At 43.1% G+C, this 8978-nt stretch overlaps 1 protein-coding gene across 1 annotated transcript; it reads left to right on the top strand.

Moving 5' to 3' along the window:
* The first annotated feature begins 679 nt into the window (after nt 1-679).
* On the top strand, nt 680-7751 carry ATP5F1E (ATP synthase F1 subunit epsilon). The gene is made up of 3 exons (XM_077460248.1): nt 680-846; nt 5280-5406; nt 7613-7751. Exons 1-2 carry the CDS (start codon nt 815-817, stop codon nt 5401-5403), a joined length of 156 nt encoding a protein of 51 aa, XP_077316374.1. The 5' UTR covers nt 680-814; the 3' UTR covers nt 5404-5406; nt 7613-7751.
* Nucleotides 7752-8978: the final 1227 nt, after the last annotated feature.

Raw genomic sequence — 8978 nt, 5'->3', positions numbered from 1 at the left:
GATAACTTTTGTGCAAACCAATCAATATACGCTTATTGGGATTTTTTTTACCAAAAAATGTAGCAGAATACACATTGGCCTAAAGTGATGAAGACATTTTATTTTGTAATTGGATATGTTTTATAGCGGAAAGTAAAAAATAATGTTTTTTTTTTTTAATTGTTGGTCTTTTTTTGTTTATAGCGTGAAAAATAAAAAAACACAGAGGTGATGAAACACCTCCAAAATAATGTTCTATTTGTGTGTGTGTGTGTGTGTGTGTGTGTGTGTGTGGGGCAGGACATCATTTTTATTTATTTAGGTACAGCGTCACACAACTGCGCTTTCGCAATTCTGTCAGTTAAACTAACGCAATGCCGTATTGCAAAAAGAGGAGGTAAATCTTCAAGTTGTCAAGTGGCTAATTACTGAGCCAATTATGGAGAAAATAAGGGAATGTAAAGAACAGAGTCGTTCCTCCAAACACAAAGGACACATTTTCTTTCACCTAGGACAATGATAACTAGCGGTGACCTTCCCAGTCTAGCTGAGTCAAGCAATGTTTATATGTACTTTACAAATAAAGTTGTTTGGGGGGAGGGGAGCGAATGACCCGGAAGGCTTCTCACAAGCGGATGTGTGGAATAACCTCGTTCTGTGATTGGTGAAGGGGCACGCTGCTGCGCGTTCACAAAGCTGTGTCGTGACGGGCTCGTCCCCCGCTGTATCCTGTTCGCTGATTGGTTGAGCAGCGCTCGCTCGGCTTTCCATTTCCGCTGGATTTCTCCTTCTGACCTTCTGTCAGCACAGCGCACGGTGACCGCTCGGTGTAATCATGGTGGCGTACTGGAGACAGGCCGGCCTCAGGTGAGGAGAGCAGGGCACCGCACGCGGTATAGGAGAGTTATATATATATATATATATATATATATATATATATATATATATATATATATATATATATATATATATATGAAACCCAGAGAGATGTCACCTCTGCGGGCTGGTGAAGAGAACCTGTCAACGCACAGGGGGGGATATCCAGAGAGAGTGTGGGAACCCTACATATTTCCCAGTGAGTGACCTCATTCCTCTCTGTACACCGACTTGATGGTGTCTCCGGAGATCCCCCAGTGATGTCACTTCCTGTGGCAGCCTGACAACGCGAAGCCGCGATCTCCCAATTATACGCAGTGTTCTTAGCCTGCCATGCAAGTCCCCTTCACCTGCCTGTTAAACACCCCCCCCCCCCTTGACTTCAGTGCAAAAAAAAATGATGGGCCCCATTGACTTCAATGCCAAAAAATTAACCACCTACACCTATTGACTTCAGTGCAAAAAAAAAAAAAATCGGTCCCCCTGTTGACTTCAGTGCAAAAAAAGAGCCACCTATTGACTTCAGTGGAAAAAAAAATAGGCCCCCTATTGACTTCAGTGCAAAAAAATAAGTATTCCCCCCCCCCCCCCTATTGACTTCAGTGCAAAATGGATAAAAAAAAGAAAAAATAGTACCCCCTATTGACTTCAGTGCAAAAAGAGTCAGAAAGGACCCAGCAATCGCAGAGCATGCCGGTTGTGCGCCGCAGTGGGTTCTGTGAAGACGTCAGTAGACACCCTCCCGGAACTGAAGGCATGCGGTTAAATAAAAATAAAAAAAGTTTTTAAAAACTGTCCAGTTCTGTTTTCGCCCACCACTAAAACCTACCAATAGAATCACCAAAACAATATATGCTTAAAATGGAGCTTTATTCATGAACACCTTTTTAGCCCGCCCCCCAATTAAAGTAGAACTCCAGGGTATTGTAACTAAAGCTGCCCCTCCCCCATCCTAACACCTGTACTGATTAACCTGTGTAAGAAAGATCTGTATGCACTTACCCATATTCCATCCACTCTGGTTTGGTCACATGATCCCCGGCATCACACAGCAGGGAGAGGAAAGGCTGCTCGACAACGGGGTGACCTTACCCATAGGTTACAATGTTGTTGGCGCTACCTCCTCTCCCCTGCAGCTGCTGGCTGACATGACATCATATGACCACACTGTAGGTAAGTATATACAGTATCTCACAAAAGTGAGTACACCCCTCACATTTGTGTAAGTATTTTATTCTATCTTTTCATGTGACAACACTGAAGAAGTGACACTTTGCTACAATGTAAAGTAGTGAGTGTACAGCTTGTATAACAGTGTAAATTTGCTGTCCCCTCAAAATAACTCAACACACTGCCATTAAAGAGGAAGTAAACCCTGATGAGTTTACTTCCTCTTTCATTCCCTGCAAAGGTAAAGCATAATGAACTACTATGCATCACATAGTAGTCCATTACGTGTCACTTACCTGACACAGGAGCCAGCGATGTCACCGCTGTCCCCTGTAGTCCGGAGCATCCATCTTCTCGGTGGGGTCTCGCAGCTCCACCGCTGTCATTCGGCAAAGCCGCGATGACGTCACTCTCGCGCATGCGCACGGGAGCCGAGACGTGCAGCATTGCACGGCATCTTCGTTATCGAGGATGCCACGCTCAGTGCGCCTGCACGCCGCTGTCTACGGCGCATGCCCGTCTTCGGGCAAATATCTCCTAAACCGTATAGGTTTGGGAGATATTTCTGGACCTACAGGTAAGGCCTTAATCTAGGTCAAAGTTGTTTGTAAGGGTTTACAACCACTTTAATGTCCTTTTTTTTTTTTTTTTTTTTTTTCAAGATTTTTTTACATCAAAATCGGGCACAAACAAACCCCCCCCCCCCCCCCCCACAAATCTTCCCGTCCCCTATACCAAATAATTAATGAAACATTTGTATCTTGAGGACCTTGGAGGGGATTGGAATCGTGGGGGTGATCCTATCTGTCATTCCAGCTAATTCTAGATCCCTACCCAGTCATACTTTCCTCTCATCCCCTGCCATTTTCCGCACTCATAAGCAGTAGGGAGGAGATGCAACACTTCCTCACCACCTGTCAAGTGGTCTCTGGAGAGCAATCCAGATGTGGATCGCTTTTCAGACAGCAAAGCTAGTGTAAACGGGGCCTTAATGTGTGTGGTTTTTTATTTTTTTTATCCTACAGGTCCACTTTTAAATTAGTATTCTTTTAGTATAGTCATTAAGGGTTTGAGCCCCAGTCCGGTTGTCGCTACTGTCTGTCCTACTGGGAAGATTTCCCATCTTTTGCTTTCATGGCTAGCGGCACCTGAATGTTAGGAAACTGGGGGAAGTCATGGATTTCAGGAATTTTACCTATGTTTTAAAGCTTTTCCTGCTACGTCCAAAACAAAAATTTTTTGACAGGAGTTCCACTTGTATCAAATTAGAGAAGATGAAGTGCCTACGGCACGTGCTGCACAAAGTATATATAATGTACGGTAGAGCTGCACGATCCTGGCTAAAATGAGAATCACAATTTTTTTTTTGCTTAGAAGATAGATCACGATTCTCTCACAATTCTCGCAGCATAACTTCATCTTTCTCATTAAAACAAAAGATTGGACTAACTTTACTGCTTTTTTTTATTTTAATTTTTTTTTCATTGAAGTGTATTTTTTCCCCAAAAATTGCGTTTGAAAGACCGCTGGGCAAATACAGTGTGACATAAAATATTGCAGCAATTGACATTTTATTCCCTAGGGTCTCTGCTAAAATATTTATAATGTTTGTGGGTTCCAAGTAATTTTCTAGCAAAAAATATTGATTTTAACTTAAACAAGTGTCAGAAAAAGATTGACTTTAAAGCGGAGTTCCACTCAAAAATGGAACTTCCGCTTTAAGCACTCCTCGCCCCATAACATGTCACATTTGGCATGTAATTTGTTTGGGGGGAGGAGTGGGGGCTTCGTTAAGAGAGGGACTTCCTGTCCCACTTCTTCCTTCCACCCCTGGGACCGCCAAGGCGACTCTTCCTTTCGCCTTAGGCGGTCCCTCCCTCTAGGCCAGTGATGGCGAACCTTGGCACCCCAGATGTTTTGGAACTACATTTCCCATGATGCTCATGCACTCTGCAGTGTAGATGAGTATCCTGGGAATTGTAGTTCCAAAACATCTGGAGTGCCAAGGTTCGCCATCACTGCTCTAGGCGATCTCCTGGGACACGTGACAGGTCCCAGGAGATCACCTGTCCACTCCGGAAGGGCAGTACGTGCCCGACCGTGAAGCCGAAAGCTGTCAAGGCTGGGTGCCCAGAGTGGCAATGGAGGTGGCGAGGAGGGGGTGAGGAGCGACCCTTCGGCGGCATCACTGGACCATGGAACAGGTAAGTGTCTGTTTATTAAAAGTCATTAACTACACTTTTTGTAGCTGCTGACTTTTAATAAACGTAAAAAGCCTGGAAATCTGCTTTAAGTGGTTCCTGCATTTACATGTTGTTTACAAACTTGGCAGACTGCCTGGATTTTTTTTTCTTTGCACATAGAAATTTCCCTTTGATCTAAGAAGGAAGGAGTTTTCTCTTGACAGCTGAGTGAGCAGATAAGTCTGTCTGCTTGTTATACGAAAGAATCAGCAAACGCTGCAATAAAGATCGTCAGAGGGGTTGAATTGAGATCATGATTTTTTAATACTTAATTGTGCAGCTCTGATGTATGGCCAGGCTTCTATATACACACTTCGTTCTAGGGTTGCACTAATAGTGTTTTTTTTTTTTTTTTTTTTACCGGTGAGTATGTGTACTGATACAGAGTAACCACGATATCTTTGCTGTGTGAATAGGAATGTGGTGCGATTCCTGTCTGAATCATGTGCAGTTTCCTACTCCGCTCCTGTTTGAACCCGGGCTTGTCATAGTGACTTTAGCCTGGGTTCACACATGAGCAGTGGGGGAAACAGTGTATGATTCGGACAGGACTTGCACCACATTCCTGTTCAAATCGCATGCAATTCTTTGCCGTGCCCATTTATTTTGTATGGGCTCAAATCGCACCGCAAAGGTATCATTACTCTTACTCATTACTCAAATACACATTGTATCAGTGCATGCTTGACCGTAAGTATCAGTACTCGCTGGTTAAAAAAACCCTATTGGTGCAACCCTAAAAATGAAGTATGTGTATCTATCTATCCATACATTATACAATTTTCCTTAGATTTATAAGAACCATATGAGGTCAAACCTAAACGCTTTTGATGTGTATACTATCAGGCAGGTCCTTGCTCTACAAAGTTAAAGGTAAATCTAAAGGAAATTGAGGAAGAGCCTTGTATATTGTATTGTCAGCTTAAGACTCATACTTGTAGCTTCCAACTAGTCTTCATGTATGTTTAGAATACTTTGTTTTATAGCAGGCTTGTTTTTCTTTTCTTTTAGCTACATCCGCTACTCTCAGATCTGTGCTCAGGCTGTGAGGGCGGCACTGAAGCCCCAGTTTAAGGCAGAAGCAGACAAGGTATCGGCTACCAATGTGAGGATTGTCAAACCGAAGAAAGAATGATCAGTAAGTTAACGGGAACTGCTTATTCTAACTTGTTGGGATTGTTCTTTACCTGTCTAGGGTATATTCATTGGAGCAGAATAAAATATAATAGCCCATTGGAGTGAGGTAAAGCGGATCTGCACTGTATCTGAGCACCACAAACCAAAAACACTATTTTAATTCACTTTTTTTATTTTTTTTTTTTATTCAAAGCGGAATCTGACATCAGGCTATGTCTCCATGCTTTATTTTGCTGACAAATCACTTTGAAAAACACCCTCCTAGCATTTCGAGCCGTGGCCATTTTGAATAAGGGCAGATGATTTATGTAGCATTAACTTCCTGGAATACATCTGCCCTTAGCTCAGGTATGCAGGCAGCAGGGTGTACTTGGCTGGGAAAACTCCCTCCTCCCCTCACGAGGACTCCTGGCTGTATGATATGATTTGCATTAGGGGTGCACCGAATTCGTTTTTTGGCGCCGAAACGGATACCGAAAATTAAAAATACACCAGGCCGAAAACCGATACCAATAATGACCGATACTGAAACTTTTTAAAAAATATATATTTTTATACAGGAGTTGGTCAGAGACTGGGGACATGGTACAGGAGATGCCTGAGACTGCAGACATGATGCAAGAGATCAATGCAGCCTCATCAGTGCCCATCGGATGCAGCCTGCCTGTGTCTTGCCAGTGCAACCTACCTGTGCAGGGGAAGAGGGGGGAAGAGCCGCGCCGCCGCCAGGTTGATTAGAGCCCCGGAAACATCACAGCTTTCATTTCAATAGCTGTGTGTTCCCCGCCACGCGCCATCATACAGCCCCTCCCCCTTGTCCGGGTAAATTTAATGGACAGATCACCCGTCCCAGGATTGGTGTCTCAATGAACAGGAAGAGCTCTGCACAGCATCCCTGTTCATTGGACACTGTTTACTATGCTTGTTATGAACAAATACAGTGAGTGATCATTACTGGTCACTTGCTTTGTTTTTTTCAGAAAAGGAAGGGGCTGGTAAATTACATAATTAACAGCCCCTTCGCCTGCTCTCCATCCTAAAAATCCCCCTCTCCCTTTTACAGCAGCTGGCAGAAAAGGGGAGGAGGAGATGCTGGTGGGGCAGCAGCACAGTGAAGGGGAACCTGGACAGGTGGGGAGGTGGGAGCGACGTTTACTGGACCTGATTCCCTGTATTTTACTCCTGTGGCAGCTGAATGCCAGCAGGAGGGAGAGGAGGAGAAGCCGCCTTTCAGCTTCCACAGGTGGAAAATACAGGGGATTGGTTCCAGTAAATGCCACTTCTGCTGCCCCTCTCATCCAGGGGTCAGCAAGGAAGGGAGGTGATCTACCCCTCACCTGCCTGCGACTGACGGGTTGCTGACCTCCAATCTATAGTAATGCTTCAGTGTTACTTCTCACAGCTGTCTGCATTTTCCGTCCTATTTATTAAAAAACAGGTTGCATTGTGAAGCCTGTCGTGTCTCCATGGAGTTATTTTGCTTAGATTAGAGCACAAAGAATTTTACTCCTAGAGGAGAGGCCGGTCAACCAAAGTGATGAGCGCTGTAACCAGGCTATCCACCCAAATTTTTAGTCCCAAAACCCATTTAAATGTTCAGTATTTTTGAAGGAGCATATTTTTTTCCTGTGGTTAGACAAGATAATAGAGACCTATAAATTTTGCTTTGATTTTACTATCTGGTTGTCTTCAGCAGCATGACTGCACTGCAGCTCTTAGTGTCGTCATTTTTTTGTCTTGTATTATTTATGACTATACTGCCCTCTGTTGGTGAAAATGAATTTCTGTATTGATATAGTTGATCAGTAAGTCCTCTTGTACTTGCAGTAAATTTCCTATTGAGGCAGAAAATATGACCAGTAGCGGCACTATAAGTGCCAGCCCAACCACTGCTGAGATTTATAGTTCCTTTGTGGCCTGGGCAACACAAGTTTTCAATCAATAAGCTGATCGGAACACGGGTAGATCTGATAGCATGTAGATCTTTACACAAACCGTTGGATATAATGTTACTGGATAGGAGGCTGGAGTTAAGCTTTTAAAAAAAAAAATTATCCTTTTCAGTCAATTGGATTTTTTTTTTTTTTTCTACCTGCATTGCAAAAATGATAGCTGAATTCTAATAAAATGGTCTGCTATATGGTTCATTCTTATGATGGATGTATTCACTTTTCAGTAATCGTATTCCACCTTTTCTTGTTTTTTAGATGCTGAACACCAGAACCTCTGATAGAATAATGGATTATCCTTGGGTTGTTTCCTGAATACGTCTACATCTGTAAATGTGTTTTGTTTCTAATTTAAACCATAAGACCAAATAAAACAGGGTTTGTTTTATTTGTAAAATCATTTTTCTGGTTTTCATTGGTTACACCTAGTAGATTTAGGGGATGAAATTGGTGCCGTTTGCGATGCTTAGACTTAAATTAAACATGTATTTTTTTTTTCTATTGATTGATTTGCGTACAACCAACCTGTCAGGTTTTTCCTGCTATAATTGGCAATACAAATCATTGTGTTCTGCCGGCAGGGACGTCTCCCCGCCAAAAGACCACAATGCGGGAAGGATTCCCCAATAACGATAACTGTATTGATAAGGGAAATTGAGCAATTTTCTTTCCCTCCACCCTTGGTGGAAGGAAAGAAATTTGCTCATCTGTGGCCTGCCTTTGCCTATTCCAGAGAATAACTATGCTTGCCATGCTGTAGGATACTATTGGTCGGTGTTCTATCTCTATCTGGTTACTATATGTGGTAGTAAGGTCTTACACCCCCTCCGCCCCCTCCACTTCCCCTTCAGTTCCTTTATATTGTTATCTATGAGGCCATGGCTCGTACCACGACATTTCCTGAATTGAAAGAATATTGTATCTCTAAGTAACAGAGGTGCTTCCTTGTATGTGATCTCAAAAAAGAAAGAATTGCTAAAAGAAAGTTTCCCGGATCTGACATTGCAGGAATTTGAGCCTCTAGAATTGTCTGTGATGGTTTTGTGTTGAAAAATGGGTTGTCATATCATCCTTTTTAATCACGAGAACATAAAACGGGTACACTATTAGCCCTTGTACACACGGTCGGACATTCCGATGAATGTCAGATCGGACAGTGTTGTCGGATAATGGGACCCTGTGTGGGCCTCATCTGACTTTTTCTGTCAGAATGTCTGACCAAAGTTTGAGAGCTGGATAGAAAAACTTTCCGACAACATGATCCGATCGGACAAAGTGCCACGCATGCTCGGATCAAATTCCTAGACCAAAGCTATTGGCTACTAGCCTTAATGTAGTCCCGTCGTAACTAAATAACGTCATCACGTCACAAACAATCGGATTTTCCAACAACTTTGTCCGACCGTGTGTATGCAACACCAGTTTCGGACAAAATCCGATGGATTTTTTTGTCGGAATGTCCGACCGTGTGTACAAGGGCTTAGATGAATTATAAGTCCCAAGGCTCCCAGAATCCTTCTGTATTGAGAACCCTGTCCCACACCCCTCAGTGCTTGGACTAAAATCTCCCATGGAGAGTTCTTGTGTTTTATGGTAACTCGGAATCCTTTCAGGAGGAGCCTTT

Source organism: Lithobates pipiens, unplaced genomic scaffold (assembly GCF_037356315.1).
Source record: "Lithobates pipiens isolate NorthernLeopardFrog02 unplaced genomic scaffold, aLitPip1_a1.2 Scaffold_28, whole genome shotgun sequence".
In the NCBI taxonomy this organism is placed as follows: domain Eukaryota; kingdom Metazoa; phylum Chordata; class Amphibia; order Anura; family Ranidae; genus Lithobates; species Lithobates pipiens.
Note: the sequence above shows the minus strand (reverse complement) of the source record. Positions and strands in the feature narration are given on the sequence as shown.